Source organism: Leuciscus leuciscus (genome assembly GCF_965113295.1).
Source record: "Leuciscus leuciscus genome assembly, chromosome: 11".
In the NCBI taxonomy this organism is placed as follows: domain Eukaryota; kingdom Metazoa; phylum Chordata; class Actinopteri; order Cypriniformes; family Leuciscidae; genus Leuciscus; species Leuciscus leuciscus.
In genome coordinates, this window is record NC_138735.1 from 33,593,175 (window position 1) to 33,617,389 (window position 24,215).

Sequence of the window (24,215 nt, forward strand, 5' to 3'; positions counted from 1 at the left end):
TATATTGAGGCCACAAGATCATATTATATTAAATACTTAATGGTGTTAAGTCGTGTCCTCAAGATCCTATGTTCAGTTTGAGACCCCTGATGTAGTTGTACAAAGTAATGTGTTTCTGTTGTTTGTAATGTTACAAATTTGATAACATTTTTGAGACATATTTGTAATAGCTTTAATTAGTCCCGGTTTCCAGAAAACGTCCAAACAAAAAGCTACAAAAGGGCCAAATTTCATCCCAAAATTTCACTGTATGCGAGTCTCTATTTGCCCCAATGGAATAAATGCTTTGTGGGATCTCCATATCTCAGCTCTGGAAGGCTCTAGAGCCTCCAATCATGCATTCATGTCTATGTCTCAGCACCCTCTAACAGAATCCAAGAAACTTTATTTTTCGACCCAAAATATCTATAAGGTAGTACACAACCTTATAGTTTTTTGGGGGCGAAAAATAAAGTTTCTCGGATATTCTCGAAACCGTGGATTCTGTTAGAGGGTGCTGAGACATAGACATGAATGCATGATTGGAGAAATTTTGGGACTCAGGCGAGCCCTCCATATGTGTCCAATGGCAGCTTATTTATATGGTCTTTTGTACACGAACCTCCTATATGTACTTCTTTTATTATTCAACAACATTTTATTGAAATCTACTATTTCTTTTAGATTCTTGACACAAGGATTGCACAGCTCTGTAAAGCACATGGTGGAACTGCTTTACAGGTGCACACGTTTGTGCTCTGGTGGCGATCCTTCACTATCAAGAAACATGTGGATGACAGTCACATTTCTTGTCTGAAGGTAAACGAAAATCTATGAAATAAATTTCAGGGGCAGGGGACACATTTACTTACTTATTTACTTAAAAATATTTTAAAGGACTTTGATGAGAATGACACAGTCCTTATTCTAAGGATTGTTGGTGGACAGAGCCCCGAAAAGGGAAACCACTTCATTTTGTGGGTATGTGTGGATAAAAAAATAAATGTTTACTCAACAGTTGTTACTCTGGTTAAAGCGGTTTCTGTTTATGTTGTAAAGGTCTTGGATGGTTTGCTGAATCGTATTCGAGTTTACGACCCCACTGGCAACTACAAGTCACTTTCTGCGATGGACCTGGCTATACTAAGGTATTATGTGCTTTGTAAATGTCAAAATTGTTATCTTTATTTACTAATGTACATTTATTAATTTCATTTTTCTTTTGTACAAAAGCAATGCCTTCCGAAATACTTGGGACTTGGGAAAATGGACTGTTGAGTACCCAGAACAGTGGAGGCTGGCTGACTCTAACAACTGTGGGGTTTTGGTTTGTACAGTAAGTTAAATAAATGCTTTTATTTATTTATTTTATTTTATTTTTATCTACATTACTTTAACAACTGTGTTTATTGCATTAGATGGCAGAATTGGAGGTGAGGGACAAATGGACCTCCATGAAAAACGAGGTGATACAGGGAGACGATCTGTGGCATCTGAGAAGATATCACGCATCATCAATGGCAGCATATGCTGTTCAGCATATGACGTATAAAAAGTATGTGTAAAATGTGCTTAAAAGTTAAATAAATCAAGTAGATCGATGATTTTTTTTAAAATATAGGACAGTCGAGGAGGTGGAAAAAAAAGGAATTTGTTCTCTTGTCAGTGACTACGTTTACATGCAGCCAATAACCCGTTCAAAACCGGGATATTAGCAATAACCCGGTCGCGCACGGCCATGTAAACACCGGCAAAAACCCGGATATGCTCATATCCCGGTTTTTAAAAACCCGGATATTATACCTGGGGTACCCCCTTTCTAACCCGAATATTTGGTCATGTAAACGCGTATCGGCATATCCCCATCAAAAGGGACATTGATTTGTGTTCTGCGCATGTTCTATTCGCAAGGAATCTTGGTCTTTTTGAGTAGGGACGGCGCATACAGAAACCCGCGTGCAGTATACCGGAAGTAAACAAGAAGTAGAGGTAAACATGGCGAGACGCAGCACAGCACCACACTTTTGGAGCGAGGAGGAAAGCGCAAACAAAGGCGATCGCTATCTGCCCCGACCTATTCATTATCCGCGTGCTGCTGCTGTTGTTGTTGCCTTTGGATACAGGAAAAAGAATCGGAAATGACGCATATTGCGTCTTAAGGAAGTCCGTACGTCCAGACGCTAACCGCGCGTCGCCGTTTACATCGGGATATTTTAAATTCCATGTATACAGGAGTAACTCTCTCTGCTCACGCATGTAAACGCGTTATTCCGAATGTTTCAGAAACCCAAATAGTGACCCTAACCCGACCATAACCCGGATATTGGCTGCATGTAAACGTAGTCAGTGATACTGAAATTCAGGTACATATAAGGCTGGACTCACATATCGCGTCTTTTGCGCGCTCAAGTTCATTATTTAAAATGTAGGCGCGCGGTATGCGCGCTCATAATGGAAGCGACGCGGTCGCGGTGCGACGCGCTCATTTTTTCCATGCGCGTCCGCGCCGCATCGAGATAAAAACATCTCAACTTTTCAGAATGCCGCAAGCGCACCGTAGGTCACGTGACAAGAACCTAACACTGTAAACTGCTGCACTAGTTACTAAAAAATATTTTTACTAAAAATATTAATGCTCACAATTGATTCATTGTTAAATCCATCATTGTTTATACAGAATTGTTCTATATTCTATATATAAATCTGTATGTGTTTGCTATTTCTGGCGTTTTATGACCACTTCAGTTATAGTCTAACCTCAGACAAATGCAGAGCCGTTGCTCAGGAGAGATGGTTTCACGGCAAAAGCTCTGTTTACTGATGCTTGGGCCAACTTTTGGTCCTGGTCCACTCTGAAATAGGCTTTGAACCGTTCATTGTCCAGGCGGAGCTCCTGGATCAGCTGGTGAAATTCCCCATGTTTTTTGCGTTGTTGGAGTATCGGGTGCACCCACACACTGTAGCGTTTTTTACTTTTCTTAGAAAATAAATCTTGTAACAGAGTTACAGCAAGGGTTTTTCTGTGGTGGAAATCCATTTCTGAAATTTCCTTGCTGTAACGGAGAGCGCAGCTGATGGTTGCTTAGCAACGACAGACGCCTCCGGAGCGCAACCGCGTCCTAGCGCTTTTGAAAAAGGAGAACGCGACGCGCCTAGCGTTTTCTACGCGTTTTTAGGCGCGATATGTGAGTCCAGCCTAAGACTTTACAAAATTAAAAATGGCTAGATATTGTTTGCTATGCAAAAAAATTTTTTAGTAGTTGTTTCAAGGAATTGTGAAAGGCTCACTGACACCCCACGTGGAACAAATGGTGGCAAATGAAGACTGGGAAAATGACAAAACCTAAGAGCTTTCATCCAGCCTTGTCAGCACATGTTGAGGAACTTCTAGGACACATCGACAACATTGTGTTTGAGCAAAAGAAGGACAAAAAGCTTGAACATATCGACCTTTTAATGTGTGAATTGATTCCTGAGGTAAGCATTTTATGGGATCGTGTGAGTACAAATAAGTACTTGAATTTTTTATATCACCAAAAAAACTCATTTTCTCACCCTGGTATCATTTGATAATATGTTGGGAGAAACTGATGGCTGATTTTTATATGTTTTGGTGAACTAACTCATTAAACTAACTCATTAAGTAATTACTTTTTTTAATCTTTTGTACAGATCAGCCTTATAATACTGAGACGAACGGAAGGTTTCAGTCACTTTTGGGCTGATATATCTTATCTTGTGGAGTGTGTCATTAAAATAGCCTTTTAATGGCACAACATCCCAGGTTCAACGAGCTAACTACGTTCTGCTGCATTGCACCTTTGGGCTTGCATATCAAAGTAAAAACAGTGAGTGATGTTCCATAGCACTAAAGACTGTGCAAATGTACAGTTGAACATGATGTGTTGCAGCATGTTTGTGTGTTTTTGCAGAGTTCCCTCAAGCCAGTCCATGACACCTAGTCCAGCATCCTCGCCTACCAGGTCATGACCCCACCATCTAAAGGGGAAATTGACTGACTGCATCTTCAAGGCCTTAGGATGGTTCCACAAAGAATTGACTGCACATACAACATGAATTTACTTCAAACTAAAGATTTGACCTTTCATACAGCAAAAGACACTGCATCTATTTGTGTCTCATTAGTTCTCAAAAAACTTTAACCTTACAGTTCATTAAATATTTAAACACAGCTAAATCAACAATAATTGTTTTTAAATCTTCACAATGTATAGCCAGAGAACTATCACACAAGTATTTAGGAAAGTAAAGACATACAAAAGTATGTCTGTTTAAAGCTGCTTTGTATTGTTGTGTATTTTTAAAAGCTCTATAAATGTCCTAAAACGATGTGCATTTTGCTTGTAGTTTTGTGTTAATAAAAATGTAATATATTACATCTCATAATTCAGTTGAATTAATTATGTATTGTATTGTGTAATTTAATTAAATTTTTATACAAGTTTTGGTTCACTAATTTTATTACATTAAATGTTATTGTGTTGTATGATGTTCTGTATTAAGAATTAATTATGCCATAAATCATATGCATTAGTCAGAAATGACATGCTTGTAATAAAAAAAGCATATTATGCCCTATTGCTTAATAACAAATAACTTTGTCACAAAACATACTTAAAAATGGTATTTCTTTCAAATAAAAGATTATTATATGAATTAAGGGGTTTACATTACATTACATTAAGATTTGTGATTCCATAATTTTATTATACTGTTCTTTAGTCATGGCTTGACAACCGATTAATATTTATACCCACAAAACATAGCTAGCATTCTGTAATTTATTTAAATGTCTAAACTGTTAATAAGAAAAATAGTAATATACACAAATAAACATTATGTTATGGCTCTTTTAATAAATAAAAGTGTACCTGTAACATATTGTGCTGATTATTGCGATAAAAAAGAATGGCATAATTATAATTGCACTACAAATTGCTGTGAATACGTTAAGGCAGTATCCGTGCAGTATAAGCTCAGGTCATCGGATAACGTTAGCTGTATGCTATGCTACTATCTAAGCTAACTAAAAAACACACTAACAACGAGAAATGTTTAATTTCACAATCTATAGCTTCGGTTAAATACTAGTATATGAAACGTATAATTTAAAATACATTATATACATTAATGACTCGTTATAACGTAGTACAAACGTCTTCTATAATAAAGTGATTTTGTATGATTTGTAACCAGGCACTAAAGCGATTACCCATAAAACGTGCCAATCGGATTGCTTGGGTCTTACGCCCGGACTATTCACACCGAAGTGACCGATAATTCACCACACCAGCGGCCTGTCATGGCCGCCTATGTTGATGAGTAACAGCTGCAGTGGATAATCAAGCAGCTATTGGAGCGTGTGTTGGGAACGGGTGATTTAAAAGAGCGGCCGTTTGAAGAGACAGGCGCGTGTGCAGGCAAGCAGAGCGGTCTCGATTAAAGTTGAGGTTACAGGAAGACGAGAGGCAGAGGCGGCGGGACAGCAGCAGAAGTAAAGACGGTTGGTGTGGCGAGGGAAACGAGTGTGTTCTGAATTACAGATTGTTGGTCGAACTTGGTGTCTCCCTTTTGAAAGTATCATCATAGTGGATTTGCCGGCCCCGACGAGCTGAAGTGAAGGTACACTTTCCACTGTAAGCGGTGTGTCACTGCAGTGTTTGACGATTGAAGTGAGCACGTGTGAGGATTTAAAGTGGTTTGATGCATGCACGAGTATGGGAAAGTTTGATGTTACCAGCACTCTGAAAGCTTAGTCGGAGATCGTCTAGTCCGGTGGGGTACCAAGAATTAATGTGAACATAGAGAACCTGTTGTCTGCCGCTGAATGCTGCCATTGCTGTTCTGTGAACATAGAGAACCTGTTCTGTGAACATAGAGAACCTGTTGTCTGCCGCTGAATGCTGCCATTGCTGCCCTGTGGTAAGAAGACTCAGTTATTAACTGCTGGATTCTGTACTCACTATTGCTGTTCTGTGAACATAGAGAACCTGTTATCTGCTGCTGAATGCTGCCATTGCTGTTCTGTGAACATAGAGAACCTGTTATCCGCCACTGCATTCTGCCATTGCTGCCCTGTGGTAAGAAGACTCAGTTATTAACTGCTGGATTCTGTACTCACTATTGCTGTTCTGTGAACATAGAGAACCTGTTATCCTCCACTGCATTCTGCCATTGCTGTTCTGTGGTAAGAAGACTCAGTTATTAACTGCTGGATTCTGTACTCACCATTGCTGTTCTGTGAACATAGAGAACCTGTTATCCTCCACTGCATTCTGCCATTGCTGCCCTGTGGTAAGAAGACTCAGTTATTAACTGCTGGATTCTGTATTCACTATTGCTGTTCTGTGAACATAGAGAACCTGTTATCTGCTGCCGCATGCTGCTGCTGTCCTGCGAAAGGAAGGTGACACTATCTGATATCTGATGCTGTCCTGTGACAAGAGAAAGCCCATTGTCTGCTGCTACCCACCTGTAGTCCCTTGTGTCCTGCCCACCACCTACTGCTGACTACTGCATTTCATCTGAACGGTCATCGTCTTCTGCCTATTGTATATTGTTCATTGCTCACATTTACATTTACATTTACATTTATTCATTTAGCTGACGCTTTTATCCAAAGCGACTTACAATTGCTATATATGTCAGAGGTCGCACGCCTCTGGAGCAACTAGGGGTTAAGTGTCTTGCTCAGGGACACATTGGTGTCTCACAGTGGATTCGAACCCGGGTCTCTCACACCAAAGGCATGTGTCTTATCCATTGCGCCACCACCCCCCCTTGTGCTCACCACAAGAAGGTCCTGGTCCTTCATCCAATCCCCGTTGTCCTGTGAAAGAGAGGTGACACTCAGTTATCTGATGCTGTCCTGTGAGAAGAGAAACCCCACCGTCTGCCGATCCTTACCTGTAGCCTCTTGTGTCCTGCTCACTACTTACGTTGGTCTGCTGTCTGCCATCTGAAGGTCCCGGCCCCTGGACCAATCCGTCCCCTTCCCCCTTCCCACATACTTATATCTAGCATTAGCAAGTTTCTTAAACTCAGGCTCAGGCTCTTGTCTGGGTCTGCCCGCCATAACCCATAATTTGGAAGCTTCCCTGGATTCAGCATGGTTCTGTCAGGACCGCTATCGTCAAATACAATTGACACTTAGCATACAGTTAGGATTGGTGGTCTGGTTATGTTCTGGGCTAGCATGGATAAGAGCAGGAGAGCAGCAATAACCCTCCTTAGGGTAAACAGAACAGAACCAACATGAATGCATGCAAATATATTTAATTCAAGATTTTAAAGTACAACATAATTCGAGAATTTATTCTGATTCAAGGGGAATCAGAATGCCAAATCGTGACTGGAGACAGGAGGAGCTGGGGAGGGAGGAGGGTAATCAGCTCCTGAGAAACACGACAGCTGCTGATAATACTGAAGGAGCTTATATATGAATACAGTGATAGAGACGTATTCCTATAGGTAGAGGATCAGATGAGAGTCACTGATGAGAGCCTGACTAATGTGGATTGATTACTCTGACACATACTCGCTCCAACCAGTTTTAATATTATTTACCTTACTCTTATATTTAAAATATGGCTTACTACAATCATACAAAACATTTACCATATCCTTATTCAGAGAGCAGATATCCCTCCCATGATTGACATATTAACAGTTAACATCGCAACACATGATTGCATCCTTGGGTAAACAGATATAACTCAAGGGTCTATCTGTACCAACATAATAAGCTAAAAGGTCCTCCTTTTTAAGTTCTGACCTATCTACAGTCGTGATAGTTAATAAAATCGCAGTAGTTAGGAAAGCAAACACTTGGCCTTGAGTAGAGTTAATTCTGAGTTAAACGTTGATTTAAAAAAGCATAATTTATAAACTGACAGGCCTATATTTACATCTGTGAACTATGGTGTGGTGCATGGAGAAAACATACACACACGTAGATATGTAAGGAATATTTTCCGTTGGGTTTAAAATCCAGAAACATCTCAAATGGGCTAAATTGCCTGCTTTCCATTCAGTATTTTTTCCATAAATTTCTCCCATTGGGATTTTTTTTCTCTAAAGCATTTATTTAACACTTATAAATATAATTTCCATTCACATGGCTTCTGCTTAATTGAGAAACTAATGATAATCACATTTCAACTCTGCAGTCAAATTCAATCTGATATGTGGCATTCAATGACACGGTTTATATATTTGTATTATTATTATTAGCCTATTATATATATATATATATATATATATATATATATATATATGTATACCTACACACAGAGAGAAAGAGGCTAATAATAATACTAATACTGTATTACCCTAAATTGGCCTAAAATAATATAAATAAAGGACAATACTGATACGATTTCTAATAGATTGTAAGATTGTGGAAGCCATCTCGTTGATGTTTTCATGTTTCATCGACAGAGAACAGTGTGTGTTCATGAGAGCAGCAAAGATTTATGTTCATTATTACAACTGGTAAGTACAGGCGGTTCCATGCCTTAGTTACACATTAAGTACATTTTGTTGCATGTTATTATATTTTGTATTAAAGTACTTCAGTAATTACTCTGTAACACAAACACCATAAAGTGTTACACAGCTTTTCTGTCTTTATATCCAATGACTGAGAATTATTTTAAAGGCTATACCAGCAAGTTTACACCCAAAACATGTTCAGTATGAAACTATGCCACCAGTGAATGAATGTTGTGATATAGTAATCCATCATTGTTCTGGTAAACTGTGTTAAAATCATCTGCATAAGGGAGCTTATTCATTATCAGAATGAAACAAGATAATATTTTGTAACCTGTATAATGTGACAATTTTTGTGCATCCAGTGGCATCAAAAGTTTGAGATGATGAAATATTTGCTGCAGAAACTTAGTTCTATGAATTCAGACATAAAAAAAATTAGTCAATAATAATGTTATCAAACTTTATTAGTAGAAGCATTCGTCCATTTTTATCCATTCAACAAGAGTCTTTTTGCAAGAGCTCATAAAGAGATGATATGAGGAGATGATAAGGAGTATATAAAGAGTGTTTTAGGCATTAAGTAGAAAGGATTACAGAACTCTGCAGTTTACAAGTACAGTGTTTAAAAAGGCTAAACATCATCATACCAGGTTACCAGCATCATGAGGCAGAAAACTCAAATAGGACGATGAGTGTGTCAGCGCTCTGTAGATCATTCAGAAATGGCAGGTGTAGCAGAGGATGACACACTTTTTGGTGCGTCTATTTCCTCCAGTTGCTTCTTTACACGTTCATACTCTTTTTCCCACTGCTCCTTGGAGAGAGAGGAAGGACTGACCTCCAGAAACTTGTAGGCATCTTTGGTCTGGAGCTTAAAGATGACAGATGCTCTTTGACAGTTTTCACCAAAACAGATCCAAGCCTGAGGAATTAAAAACATTTATAAGTCAAGTCTCCTTTATTTATATAGCGCTTTTTACAATACAGATTGTATCAAAGCACTTCTTCCCTTATGTACAAATAAAGATAATGGGTCTCCTTCATGAAACACGAGCAAAACGAATTTTTGTGTAAATCGTGTGTAAAGTGGTTCTGGCGTAAATTTTCGGATTCATTAAAATGTTCGTATTTTCCAAATGTTAGTTGGTACGAAAGAAATCTCCACCTGCTCCCAGTCACGCGTAAATAGTGCGTTTAACATCCGAACGTTTTGTTCATTAATAAGGCTGCATTTTAATTCACCTTAATCGGGTACATACAGTATTTACACAGCATTTTGAAAAAATATTATATATAGTAATTACATACGTTTTTTCTTTTTACTTTTATTATGAGAGCCAGTAATAGCATCTGCAAACGGAACACAAGTCCGCAAGTCACAAGTGTTGCAGTCAAGCTTCATGTTGAACTATTTTCTTTTCACTTCTGGGACTGTTCGATTTACAGATGAAACTCCATTAAAGCGACACTATGTAACTTTTCAACCTTCATAATATATTTCCAAGATCCTTGTGATGGTACATCGACTTACAATAGGTTGAATGACACGTCTGCCATAGCCTGACAGGGACTGTATCGCTTTTACTGGCTTTAACTTCGGGGTTCGGGTAGTAACAAGAGCACAAAAAGAACTACAAAATTCGACTGCTTTACGGCATACGTCACTTCCCCCACCACTTCGTCAAATTTGGAGGTGAGAGGCCAACCAGCGTTTGTTTTCGGCTTCCGTGCGTATGTTTTTGTCATGGGGGTTGTTTACACCTGGCCACTTCATGCATTTTCTCAGATCGGATAGCTATCCGATCGTGAAAAGTCCAGGTTTAAATGCCCTCCGAAACGCATTTGAGACGGATTTGAATCCGATCCCTCAAACCACTTCAGGAGGAGATCTGAGACGCATTCCAGACGAAACTGGACAAGTGTAAATGCATCTGGTTGTTGAAACCACATATGTAAATTGTACTCCTCCCAAAAATGCTAAAAAAAGCGTGTGAGAGCGTGTTATAGGCTATATGTTATATCCAGATATGACGACGCGCTGGAACACGCATCACCGCAGATGAGCAACTGCATCAAGCCAACGTACAAACTATCGCAAATCAAAGTGAAAGTAAGTCGCAGACGCTTAACACACAATCTTCATCATTAAAAGTAAAGAAACGAAATGATCTTACCAGGGCTGTTACTGCTCTCTCTTATTGCGGTCTTTGATTTTGAAATTTTAGCTGATGATCTATAAAATGCAGATCATGTCTGTTGCTTTCGGTGACGTGCACTCCATTAAATCTGCATAAAGCGCAAGAATTGAAGATCGAATTTAAATCCGTTTCGCAAAAATACATTTATGTGACCAGGTGTAAATGGAATCGTTTTGATAAATCAGATAGCTATGCCTCACGAATTAGTTTGCCAGCTGAACTCAGGTGTTGTGAGGTGTATTTATCACGTAGTCCTGAGGGATATCAGACAACGCCGTTTGATGTTGATGTCAGCAGCCATGTCACCCTGTAGCCCAAGACCGGTTGTCCACTGAAGCTAAGCAGGGCTGAGCCTGGTTAGTACCTGGATGGGAGACTCCTGGGAAAAACAGGTTGCTGCTGGCAGAGGTGTTTGTGAGGCCAGTAGGGGGCGCTCACCCTGTGGTCTGTGTGGGTCCTAACGCCCCAGTATAGTGATGGGGACACTATACTGTCAAAGAGCACCGTCCTTCGGATGAGACGTTAAACCGAGGTCCTGACTCTCTCTGGTCATTAAAAATCCCAGGATGTCTTTCGAAAGAGTAGGGGTGTAACCCCGGCATCCTGGCCAAATTTTCCCAGTGGCCCTTGTCCATCATGGCCTCCTAATCATCCTCATATACTGATTGGCTTCATCACTGTCTCCTCTCCATCAGTAAGCTGGTGTGTGGTGGGCGTTCTGGCGCAATATGGCTGCCGTCGCATCATCCAAGTGGATGCTGCACATTGGTGGTGGTTGAGGAGATTCCCCCTTCTATGTAAAGCGCTTTGAGTGCAGAGAAAAGCGCTATATAAATGTAATGAATTATTATTATTATTATTATTATTATTATTATTCCTGCGATTATCATGAGAACAGCTTTCAATATCTCACATAATTATCAGGACATAAATAAGCCTAACGTAGAGGTTGTAAATAGTGTGAACGAGCACAATTTGCAAACTATTATGATAAATTGCAATAATCATGTCTAATGACATCATAACGGCCAATGTTATGAAATAATGCGACGTACATTTAACTTAATTGATGTTATCTGGCATTTTGTAATGTTTACATTCCAATAAAAACAACACAAATTAAATTATACAGTAGGCCTAGACTATAGACTATTTACTTGTGATTTAGCTGCAATCATATAAAAATGTTATATTTACGACAGTGCAAGTATTCCACAGCGACTCTAGGGGTTGCTGTTTGACAAAAACACAATTTCTACTTAGTGTGGCTTTAACTGCATCTGTAATATTCTGCAAAGCTTCCTTTTTTTAGGACCTGATACGCTACTATGTCCGCTTGAAAATAAAATGTGGCGTTTTGAATGAACTTCTGATAATAAAACAATTTCTGTATCTGAGAAATTTCTCTTTTTCATTCGCTTTTGAGAAGACATGTTGAAATCCTTTGTTTGGTGTCATAATATGATGCCCATATATAGTTGTCAGTCGGATTTATTGGGCGGGATTTATGGTAATTGAGAATGAGCGTGCGCATCCCATTTACGACTGATTGGAATTCATTAACACACACACATTTCACTATCACATCTGACCTTTACGAAGTATTTTGTAAATCAGGAGAAGAGTTTTCGGGAAGGTCTCTTTACGCGCAAATCACTCACATATTTACGAAGGTTTCATGAATGAGACCCATTAAGAATAAGAATAAGAACAAGAATAAGAATATTTATAATGGAAATGTTTTATGGAAAGTTTACAAATGTAATGGAAATTAATTATGGAAATGTTCTTGTAATCATGTAAACATAAATTTTACCTCTGTGGCTATTTTGATTGAACCAAGAAAATGATCCTTAAATGTGTCAAAGTCTTGGAGGAAATCTTTTCCAACAAAGGTCTTCTGTTCCAGGGATTTCACCAAATCACGAACTTTCTCCCAGAAGTTTAGGAGCTCTCCCAGAATTTCACGAATTTTTGACAAGGCTTTCTGAACTTCAGGTAGATAGATGGGGTCGGGTATGGAATCTGCAGAGGGGAAATAAAGGTTTCAACAAGCCACACGTTCACTCCCTGTCTTAACACCTTAAGTGTCACTTAAGGGTTTTTTTATGGAAGCTTGTTTCCGCCAAGCTTTTTTCGATTGCGACTTTTTATCTCACAATTCTGACTTTTTTTCTCAGAATTGCGAGATATGAAGTCAGAATTGTGAGATATAAAGTCGCAATTCTGAGAAATAAAGTCGCAATTGCAAGATATAAAGTCAGAATTCTGAGAAAAAAAGTCAGAATTGCGTGATATAAAGTCAGAATTGCGAGATATAAAGTCTCAATTGCATCTTATAAAGTCAGAATTCTGACTTTTTTTCTCGCAATTGCGACTTTATATCACGCAATTCTGACTTTATAAAACATAATTGCGAGATATAAAGTCAAAATTGCGTGTTATAAAGTCAGAATTGCGAGATATAAAGTCAGAATTGTGTGAAATAAAGTCGCAATTGCGTGTTATAAAGTCAGAATTGCGAGATATAAAGTCCGAATTGCGTGAAATAAAGTCGCAATTGCGTGTTATAAAGTCAGAATTGCGAGATATAAAGTCCGAATTCTGACTTTTTTTCTCGCAATTGCGACTTTATATCACGCAATTCTGACTTTATATCTCGCAATTGTGAGATATAAAGTCAGAATTGCGTGTTATAAATTCAGAATTGTGAGATATAAACTATTCTGAGGTAAAAAAAAAAAAAAAAAAATCCGTCTTTTTTCCCCCTTAGAATTGGACTTTAAATATCTCACAATTCTGACTTTATAACACGCAATTGCGACTTTATATCATGCAATTCTGACTTTATATCTCCCAATTGCGAGATATAAAGTCAGAATTGCGTGATATAAAGTCGCAATTGCGAGTAAAAAAGTCAGAATTATGACTTTATATCTCGCAATTCTGACTTTATAACACGCAATTGCGACTTTATATCTCACAATTCTGACTTTATATCACGCAATTCTGACTTTTTTTCTCAGAATTCTGACTTTATATCTCGCAATTGCGACTTTATTTCTCAGAATTGCGACTTTATATCTCACAATTCTGACTTAATATCTCGCAATTCTGAGAAAAAAAGTCTGAATTGTGAGATAAAAAGTCGAATTTTTTTTTTTTTTTTTTTTCTGTGGCGGAAACAAGCTTCCATAGTTCCCTTTCGAAAGGGAACTCTACACTACGTCAGAATGACGCTATGGGGAACGCCTCAGGCGTGACAGGTGTCTGAAATCAAATATCATCTCACAGCAATCATGCTGACCGGCGACAGCCCGTGAATCATTAGCGTGAATGATTAACGTGCAACCTGCAAGTATAAAAGGGGCGCTTTGCAAACATGACAACATCTTTTCGTCTTCAGGGACTGTTTTTGTCTGTAATTTAAAAACGTCTACTCCAGCAAGGAAATGAAACGCACGTCCAAGGCAAGTCCTAAGGAATTTGTCAAATGTGTTGACCCGTGCCCAAGATATTTGTCGCCGGGTGACACTCACGAGATGTGCGTGTACTGTCTGGGTGAAGAGCACGCACGGGATGCTCTCGAGGGAGCATCCTGTGCAAACTGTGAGTGTTTTCCTATGAGAACGCTCCGCTCTCGTCTGGCTCTCTTCTCGAGGGGAGAGAGTTCAGCATCTGGTCCTCGCGGATCGGGTCCCGCTCGTGCCGAGGCAGAGCGGCGACGCGCTTCATGGGGCTCCCAGATGGAGCTCGCTGACAGTCTCGAGAGGGTTGTTCACCTCTCGGACGAGTCATCGGCTGACGAGAGTGAGCTGCAGGTGGATGACGGAGAAGATTCTCCTACTGATACTGCAGCGAGTGCTCTTCAGGCTGGGCAAGAGATGGCTGAGGAGGATGAATCAGATCCTCAACCTCGTCAGCCATCCTGCCCCATGTACGCTGAGTTGGTGGAAGTTATGGAGCGCGCCACTGACAAGCTTCAGTTGCCATGGCGGCGCGCTCAGGGAGAGATCGCTCGCGGCCGGTTAGACGATCGATTTCTCCCTGAACATAGACCACCAGCTCAACGGAGCCTCCCATTCCTTCCGGATCTTCATTCTGAGATCGAGAGGGCATGGGAGAAACCATACTCGGCCCGTATTCATCGACATCAGCGGGGTAATTTCGCTGATGTTGAGGGGATCGGGGAGTATGGTTATGTGTCGATGCCGCCCATTGACGAGACGTTTGCGAACTATCTCGTATCTGGGCGGGCGTCGACACTAAAAGCTCCGACTCTGCCATCCAAGCCTCTTAAAGTCACGGCTCGCTTGAATGGCAGAGCGTACATGGCAGCAGGTCAGGCTGGTGCTGCCCTTCACACCATGGCAGTGCTCCAAGCCTACCAAGCTGATCTGCTGCGGGATCTCGACCAGGGGACGGGGCTGTCCCCTGAGGCGGTCGCTGAGTTGCGCCGGACCACAGATTTGTCTCTCCGGGCCACTAAACAGACTGCTGCCGCGATCGGCCGGTCGATGGCGGCGATGGTGGCCACGGAGAGGCATCTGTGGCTCAACTTGGCTGATATCGGGGAGAAGGAAAAGGCCCTTCTCCTTGATTCACCAGTTTCGCCCACTAAACTTTTCGGCACCTCCGTTGAGGCGGTGGTTGGAAAGTTTAGGGAGGCGAAGGCGCGCTCAGCCGCATTTAAAACTTGTATACCGCTGAGATCCGGGCCCCGGCCCAGGCAGGCGGGAGGACCTGGTCCGTCTTGGTCCGAGGACCATAGACAGGACCAGAGGTCTAGTGTTGCCTCTCGTGCGCCCCCTCCAGGGAGGAGTAGGACGCAGAGAAGGCGAGCCTCCCGCAAGAAGAGGGACTTAAGGGAGGTCATTCAGCACAAGCGGAGCAGTGCTCAGCGGAAGTAAGGGTATGACCTCCCTGGAGGGCTTTTTCTACCGGCCCTCTCCCTCTTCTTTACTCCCCAGGCGTTTGCGTTACACCAGTCCTGGGGTTGGGCCTATGATGAGAACTATGTTCTGATGGCCCGCCGTAGCAACTGGTTGATGTGAGTGCCTCTTTTAGGCATGTAAAAGTGGTGGACCCCAGGTTCGTTGAGACCTTTCTGGTGAAGTCTTCACTCCGCACGCCGCAGGTGAACTTTTTTGGTTTTTGGAGAATTTGTGTGTATAACTAACACTTATTTGTATCTCTCTACAGAAGCCTTGTTCCCTGTATAGACCTAGGGGTCATTCTTAGAATGAAAAGGTAAAGTATGGAGACTTCAGGGCCCTGTAGCCTCCCTAGTTGGTGGCTGGAACGATCTAACGAGAAGCTCAAGGAAAATTGGCTTCCGTTTTGAGTATGTGATGGCCTTCCTGTCATAACATTTTTTATGCGTGGTGGGCCACCGCTCATTTCTTTTTAGCCGCAGGGCTGTTAGCCACCCTGGGGTAGAGTAGTTGGTCTTCCAAAAAAAAAAAAAAAAAAGGAACTTTTTTGCTTTAGGTTTAGACTGACGCTGGCGCTTCAGATAGATCTTATGTCTTACCTATTGGTTTGTGACATTGGTATCCTGAGTACTTCGCTCCCCTGAGCTCTGTAAGGTGTCAGTAGGTGAGTGTTTTACAGCCTCTCAATCAAGTAGGCTGTGGCTCCTCCGAGCCCTCAGGTAGATCTATGCTTGTAGGTCGGCCCTCACCCGGGCCGCCTCTATAGCTGGCCTAGGCTATGCTAGGGGTTTTGGAGGCGTTCTGCTAAGTATAGCTGCCGCATTCATTCAAGGTGTAGGCTTCCTCCCCTTTATTTCAGCCTCCTCCCTTAAATGGGAGTTGTTGGCCAAGGCCCGCCCCTTTCACTGCATTCAGGGGTGATAGAGTAATGCAGGGTGGTAGTTGAGGTATGATCCTTCAGGCAGGGTTAGGCTGTCTTTCGCTCTGCGATGTGATAGTTTGCCAGACCCTGCCGAACAGAGCTACTTATGATTAGGCCTTGAGCTGGCTCCACTTAGCCCGTTGAGCTGAACCGCTCGAGTGATGGGTAGAAGTTGGTTGGCTTGCAAGCAAGCCCCGCTCCCCTAGGCTGGGCACAGGACAAATCCCTGTCACCCTTTGGAGCCATTCACAGGCTCGCTCCCTGTCTAAATTTTCAGGGGCATATGGTTTTACTCCCCTGCTAACTCAGGGTAGTTTTGAGTATTCCATTCTCAGCTCTGTATTATCTACCTCACACCACGATGGCTCCGGTTGAGCAGGGAGTTCTAACTACATTTCATTCCGGTCTTTTGAACTCCGCTCCCTTGAAGCCAGAGCATTGCCATGAGCTGACGCCCATGCATATAGTAGGTAGGCCCTTAAAGTGGGGCCTCCACTAGGCAGAGTGGCGTATGTTGTACTCCCCTGCTATAGGGGTATTGCTTTTTGCGGAGTACACTGCCTTTGGCAATGTGATTAGGTACCAGGATGCTGTAAGCGCTGTAGTAACAGTTTTTCTGCCTTGAAGGCTGCACAGTTAGGTAGTAGGCCCCAGCAGGCCTCCTTGACCGGGTAGCCCCTAAGATAGGGCTCCTAGGCCAGCTCACCTTCGTTGGTTGGCCCTGGTAGTTCGGGCAGAAGACTCACTACCGAGTAGTAGGTCTTAACAGGCCTCCTCGGAGGTGGGTCACAACATTGTGGAGCATACACTAGGTCAAAACTTTTGGAAAGTTTTTTATTAGTATGGTTCCAGCAGTGTTCATTAAAGTAGCAGAAAGACTCGCTATCAGCTAGTAGGCTCGACCGGGCCTCCCTGTTAGGCGAGTCCCCAGCAGCAGTACACATCCAGCTGATTAGACCGTTTCAGGAAGTAGGCCTCTTCAGGCCTCCCTGAAGATGGGCTCCCACATTTTTTTTGTGGGGATCAGGTAGTAGGCTTTACTAGGCCTCCCTGAGGGCTGAATCCCTCATACTGTGGTACTAAGTGGCCCTGAGGTTGTACTATCAGGTAGTAGGCCTCATAAGGCCTCCCTGAAGGCAAAGCCCCATAGACAGTCAACTGGACTGCCAGTCTGGCCCACTGTCAGCTGTGGTTTTCAGGTAGTAGGCCTCTCCAGGCCTCCCTGAAAGTAAGCTCCTTCATGTCATGGTTCTCTGGTAGTAGGCCTCACCAGGCTTCCCTGGAGTTGAGTTCCATCATACTTTGAGTTTCCACTTAATGTGGTTTTTCTTGAGCTCCCACGTTCTGTGGTTATCAGATAGTAGGCTTCACCAGGCCTCTCTGAAGGAGAGCTCCCACATACTGTGGTTGTCAGGTAGTAGGCCTCTCCAGGCCTCTCTGAAAGTGAGCTTCCACGTTCTGTGGTTATCAGATAGTAGGCTTCATCAGGCCTCTCTGAAGGTGAGCTCCCACATACTGTGGTTGTCAGGTAGTAGGCCTCTCCAGGCCTCTCTGAAAGTGAGCTTCCACGTTCTGTGGTTATCAGATAGTAGGCTTCACCAAGCCTCTCTGAAGGTGAGCTCCCACATACTGTGGTTGTCAGGTAGTAGGCCTCTCCAGGCCTCTCTGTAAGTGAACTCCCATGCACTGTCGTTATCAGGTAGTAGGCCTCACTAGGCCTCCCTTAAGTTGAGCTCCCACGTTTTGTGGTTGTCATGTAGCAGGCCTCTCTGGGCCTCTTTGTAAGTGAACTCCCATGCACTGTGGTTATCAGGTAGTAGGCCTCACTAGGCCTCCCTGAAGTCGAGCTCCCACATACTGTGGTTGTCATGTAGTAGGCCTTACCAGGCCTCCCTGGAGGGTTAGCTCCCACTTACTGTGCGTTTCCACTTAGCATGGTCTTTAAGGTAGTAGGCCTCTTCAGGCCTCCCTGAAAGTGAGCTCCCACGTTCTGTGGCTATCAGATAGTAGGCTTCACCAGGCCTCTCTGAAAGTGAGCTCCCACATACTGTGGTTGTCAGGTAGTAAGGCCTCTCCAGGTCTCCCTGAGAGTAGTTTCACAGTGGTGCTGGGTTTTTGTAAGCTAGTGGCCGCTTACTTTCAGTTTAGCAGACCTTATCAGGCAGCTAGCGAAGGTGAGCTTGCGCCCTGGCTCGACTCAAGTTTTTATTCTCTGCTACGGGTTCCCTCCTGGAACCTCTTTTTCCTGCTACAGCCTGGTTGCCTACCAGGTAGATCTAATGCTCCTCCCCTCACTGAGGGTCAGTTTGAGTATGTGGTCTCCTGAGTCTGGTCAGTCGGTCGTAGGCCTCTCTTGAGGCCTCCCAGTTAGATCAGCCCTTAGGCCCTCACAGGCCTCCTCAGTGTTTTGAAACACAAACACTGAGTTGATCCGTGGATTGAGTAGAGAAACTCCCCTCGCTGGCAAGGGTTGTAAAGCACTATGCTGAGTCATACTCTCCAGGATATCCCGTCTCTGAGATCCGGTCCAAGTGGTTCACTGCCTGCTTCACAGTCCCTCGGGTTGGATGCCTTCCTAAAGGCAAGTGTCCAGAGGCTCTGTCTTCGGACAGACAGGAAGTGGCCAGACTGTAGTGTCTGATATAGTGACACCAGGTCAGGCCTGCCTGGTGGCGTTTCAGGCGGCACGTTCCCCTGAATAGTGACTGGCTGGGGTTCCTCAGGTTCCCTAGCCACATTCCCTAGAAGGGACCCCTTCTAAGAAGTTGAAGTTGTGGTCCTTGGCCCTTGAGCAGGCCCAGGTAGACCTTTCTCTAAACTATGTTTATGGAGGTTTTCTGTGGTGTCATTTAGCTTGGGCTATGACCGTAGGGAGTGCTGTCACTGACAGCTCAGTGTGACCTGGGGGTGAGTGGTACTAGCGTTCATTTGAATTGCCGGTTCTGACAGTTGTCACTGCCTTTTGGCATGCACTCCCCTTAGCATGGTGGCGTTGGTATATCGTTCCCCATAGCGTCATTCTGACGTAGTGTAGAGTTCCCTTTCGAAAGGGAACGTCTCAGGTTACGACTGTAACCTATGTTCCCTGAGAACAGGGAACGAGACACTACGTCTTCCTGCCATGCCTCGGGGCCTGCCTGCAACAGTCCCTTCAGACGATAGGATGTTGTCATGTTTGCAAAGCGCCCCTTTTATACTTGCAGGTTGCACGTTAATCATTCACGCTAATGATTCACGGGCTGTCGCCGGTCAGCATGATTGCTGTGAGATGATATTTGATTTCAGACACCTGTCACGCCTGAGGCGTTCCCCATAGCGTCATTCTGACGTAGTGTCTCGTTCCCTGTTCTCAGGGAACATAGGTTACAGTCGTAACCTGAGACGTTTTTAGAACAATAATATCTTAGTAAAAACCTAAAGTAATATTGACAAACTATATATCATTTGAAATCTTACAGTCTCTAGTTTTCATATTTATGTATTTCATTTTTTTTTTTTTTTTAATTACAGAGGAGCAGTAATTTATCAATTTGCAACAAGAATATTTCATATTCATTAGGCGTGTTTAGGCCTTTTTTTAAATAGAAATAAACATGAAAAATCATGAAAGATTGGTAGAAACCTCAGTTTGTTTTCATGCCAAGAGTTCAAAAGATAACTCCAATTCAATATTATGAGAAAAAAAAAAAAGTCTGAAAATGTTTTGAATATAAAGAAAAATATTATGGATTCTCGATTTGTAATGCGGCAGCGGGCTATAATGTGCTCTTTTTATGTGTTTATTAGAGGTTGAAATCAAATCAAATACTGCCAAACCACCCATATTATTTCTGAATAGGATGTATACTTCATAAATTGTATGAAAATTATGGAAATATATGGTTCAGATCACTCAAAACACATATGAAAATGCAGGCGCCCTTATATGGTCAGTAGGAAGCTTGGCTGTCCATCTAGTGAAAAAGTTTGGTACTGCACCCAAATAAAATCTCACTGAAAGCCAATTTTTTTAGATATCAACCTAAAATTCGGAACACAACTTGTTTAGATTTTTGGCTTTAATGTTCTTGCAGTTTTAGAGTAAAATATATTTTGTTATATATATATATATATATATATATATATATATAATGACAGTTAAGACTTGAATCTTGGCACAGTCTAAAGCATTACTTGTCATGTAGTGTACTTTAAGCATGAAATAAAACAGACTCACCCCTGTCAAAATTGGCTCTGGCAGCCTTCATCTGCCAATCAATGATCTTGAGTTCGAGCTGCCACTGCTTCTGTTTCAGATCAGTCTTATCAGCGTTGAGGATGGTCTGTTGAGTTTCAAGAGCCTTCAACTGTGCAACTTTTTCAGGATTCTTTACAGCATCATAAATGCTTTTAATAATCATGCCGATGAATGGAACGACTGCAGCGACGATGCCGAGGTCTTTACTTGTTTGAGTTATGGATCTGACATATTCTTGAATCTCTTGGTTTTTGCTGTTTATCTTTTTCTCAATTTCATCAAGCTCTGCTGTTTTATTCTGGAGTTTAGATTTCATATCATTCAGGGCTTGTTCAATCGCCTTCAACTCTTGGTCTTGTTTTGCAATCTTTTTATCGGTATCATCTTTTTCCTTGATAACAACACTGGTGGACAATGCTACATCTCTGTTGTGTGAATCATACCTATACAATGTTGAAGAAATGTTGCAGTGAAATTAGCATTTTATAATAATGGGCTGTGTGACTAGCTTAAAAGTTTAGCTTAAAACATGTTCATACTTTTGCCTGATTATAGCAGTTGCATGTAGAAGAATAATTCAATTACTCAAGGTATTTTGAAATATGTCTTCATGAGGAAAATATTCTTACCTTTGCACTATCTTTTCCACATCAATGATAATGTCTGTGATCCAGACTTGTGCTTTATCTAGGAATTGGACCGCCAAAGTCGGCTTATTTTTCTCCACAGTTGCCACCAACATGGGAAACAGCGACTGAACCAGGTTATTACTGGTCAAAATACACTATGAAAAGGAAGAGACAAGTATCTTAGAATATAAAAAACATTCAGAACTCTTATTGCCTGTTTTTGTCCTGTAAAGTTTTTAGTTTTTAGTTAAAGACTTTGTAGATGTGCACAAAACAGAGTAGTCGTTTGGTTACTTTTATGACAAACTCACTTTAATGTCATCCTCCATGAAGCCTCTCCACAACAACTAAACTCCGCCCCCTAACTCTGTCCTCCTAATATCCTGCTCCCGTACATCTATGAATAGGTGCGACACCCACATATTCTATAGACTTTAAAGTTTGTGAGTGTATATGATACGAATGAATGACGATAGTTTTATGAAATGAAATGGTAAAATTCTTGTGAAGTGACTCTTATCTCTGCGATGTAGATCAAATTTGTGCATGTCCTCCTCATAGATGCTGAAAACACCACGAGTGTCACGACGCGCGCTTCAGTGTGTAGTAGAGCACACATTCTCAGAGACATGCAGAGTTTATTTCAATAGCAGTCTTTTTTGAGCTTTAATATTCATAGACACTAGTACATATCGAGATTTGTTTCATTGTACGTTCCTACTTTTGATTTATTCATTCAAGAATGGCCAAATTCTGTGATGTTCCTCTTTACAGTAGACTAAGTTACATTTGTGACTGGATTCCGTGATTCGATCCGTGTCGCTGCACAAACACAGACGGGGTGAATTTATGAATGAAAGTTTGAAAGTTCTGTCACAAAACGATGTTGTTACGAATTCTCACGCTTTTTTAAGTGGGAATACGGAAATCCTTGACCTTTCCTAATGGGTATACGCCGTATTCCTGCGTATCACGTAGAATACACCACTGATTATGATATTATGACATAGGGGAGAGAGGGGCACAACGTAACGCCTGGCTAGTTGTCACACACTTGTTTTAAATACTTCCACACATGCTATGTGTATTGTATGTTTGTTTGATTAGATCAGATAGTATGTTAAGCTGTCATATGGTCATGTTACAATGTCCCCCTCACATGTTACAATGTACCCCACCTATGGGTCACATGTCAATGTCACATTTCACTTCCATTCTTTCGGGGTATATCAAGAAAAAAGTAAATACTGTATTAATAAAACAAAACCACATAATTGTACTAGACATGTGGGAAATTAATGTGGGAAAAAATAAATACTCTGAACCATAAGTAGATTTACACAAACTGAGAAAGTCAAAAAGCGTTACTTTGTGCCCCGCTCCCTCCTATTATTTATTTATTTCCAGTTAAGGGAGAGACTCTCATATTATAGCCAATTTAGCTCAGATTAATCTCTAGCTAAAAGACAGACTATATGACATCCTATTTACTACAGTGCCTGAATTGACACAACGTTCACCTTTTTTTTTTTTTTTTTTACGAAATCAAGGAAATCAAGAGAAATCTGTATCTGTACTTTCAACATAGTTGCATCAGAGGAGCCGAACAGAAGCTGGGTTTCCACAGCGCGACTCCTGATGATTTTCTCCAGGCTGGTGAACTTGCCCAGGCACAGGTAAGAGAGATGGTAGAGAAGCGCTGTCTTTTGGGCAGCAGGGAGAAGCTCTTGTACAAACGCCGGGCTCGACGGGGACACAGCCACTGCTGAAAAAACATTGTATATTTTTAAAGACTGAAAAGATCACATTGATGGCTGGTATTGTTTTCTAATCTGTTTGATGAAATAAGATAATACTTGCATTTGCTATCAGCCATCCTTAGTAGGTTTACACAAAAATGTGTGCAATGAGTTTCTCCTACAATGTACTGAAAGCAGAACAGATTTGTTTGGTTTAAAAACATGTCTCAGAAAATACAATATAATATGTAACTGGAAGGAGATCTGACAATTATTATAAAAATGACTTACCTTTGTTTTAGTAAGTGATTTGGACAATGTATCTGGTGCTTTTATACTAAAGCTATGATGGGTGGAGGCAGGCTGGTCATAGCTTTAGTATAAAAGCACCAGATACATTGTCCATATCACTTACTAGAACAAAGCAGGGGCGGCACCAGAGAATTTTTAACGCACGTGCTGAGGGGGTGCATAGATCATTGACAGGGGGAGCTGTGCAATTATAGGCAATATATATATATATTGCCTATAATTGTGCAGCTCCCCCTGTCAATGATCTAGCACCCCCTCAGCCCCTGCTTTGTTTTAGTAAGTGATATGGATGTGAGCTTCCCCAGTCTCACTCGCTGCTGCCGGTCCGTCAGGAAGCTGGAGATCCACTGACAGATTGAGGATGGCATGGACAGCTGAGTCAAAGCAGCATAGCAGTGGACCATAGCAGCATAGCATCATCATAGCAGCATCATAGCAGCATCCATGTTAGCACGTCACGTTTGATGTGGTAATTTCACAGTAGGCATACACACAGGTTAGAAGACTCGTTCTCGCCCCCTACAGTGCAATTCGGCTAGGTATAGATCCGCGCTAAAATATCAAGGTGAAAGTCATCATAGCTTGCGTAGTATAGACCCAGCTCCAAACCCAACTTTGAGAATAGATTAACGGCGATATTTCTTTTATCGCCTGATAAGAGTCTCACGTTAACGCAGAACGTTAACGCCGATAACGGCCCACCACTAATATTTATTTGTATGGTCCTCGAATGTGTTTGAATATTTCA

At 41.8% G+C, this 24,215-nt stretch overlaps 1 protein-coding gene and 2 long non-coding RNA genes across 3 annotated transcripts; 2 read left to right on the forward strand and 1 right to left on the reverse strand.

Annotated features, from left to right (window-relative positions):
• The first annotated feature begins 648 nt into the window (after positions 1–648).
• On the forward strand, positions 649–1,325 carry LOC309509746. Its single transcript, XR_014210053.1, has 3 exons — positions 649–798; positions 1,039–1,127; positions 1,213–1,325. It is a non-coding gene; the product is annotated as an uncharacterized lncRNA (long non-coding RNA).
• Positions 1,326–3,307: 1,982 nt separating this feature from the next.
• Positions 3,308–4,511, forward strand: LOC309509745. Its single transcript, XR_014210052.1, has 3 exons — positions 3,308–3,456; positions 3,652–3,831; positions 3,912–4,511. It is a non-coding gene; the product is annotated as an uncharacterized lncRNA (long non-coding RNA).
• Positions 4,512–8,939: 4,428 nt separating this feature from the next.
• On the reverse strand, positions 8,940–23,519 carry LOC309509817 (uncharacterized protein). The gene is made up of 7 exons (XM_082184777.1): positions 23,447–23,519; positions 23,277–23,343; positions 22,994–23,178; positions 21,417–21,571; positions 20,767–21,230; positions 12,511–12,719; positions 8,940–9,418 (listed from the first exon to the last, which is right to left on the reverse strand). The coding sequence occupies exons 2-7, from the start codon at positions 23,290–23,292 to the stop codon at positions 9,209–9,211; spliced, it is 1,239 nt and encodes a 412-aa protein (XP_082040903.1). The 5' UTR covers positions 23,293–23,343; positions 23,447–23,519; the 3' UTR covers positions 8,940–9,208.
• Positions 23,520–24,215: the final 696 nt, after the last annotated feature.

Coding starts and splice junctions, on each gene's coding strand:
- LOC309509817 (XM_082184777.1), bottom strand. Junction 12,720..20,766: donor CAGAGCCAATTTTGACAGGG/GTGAGTCTGTTT, acceptor TCCCCTCTGCAG/ATTCCATACCCGACCCCATC. Junction 9,419..12,510: donor CAATCAAAATAGCCACAGAG/GTAAAATTTATG, acceptor TTAATTCCTCAG/GCTTGGATCTGTTTTGGTGA.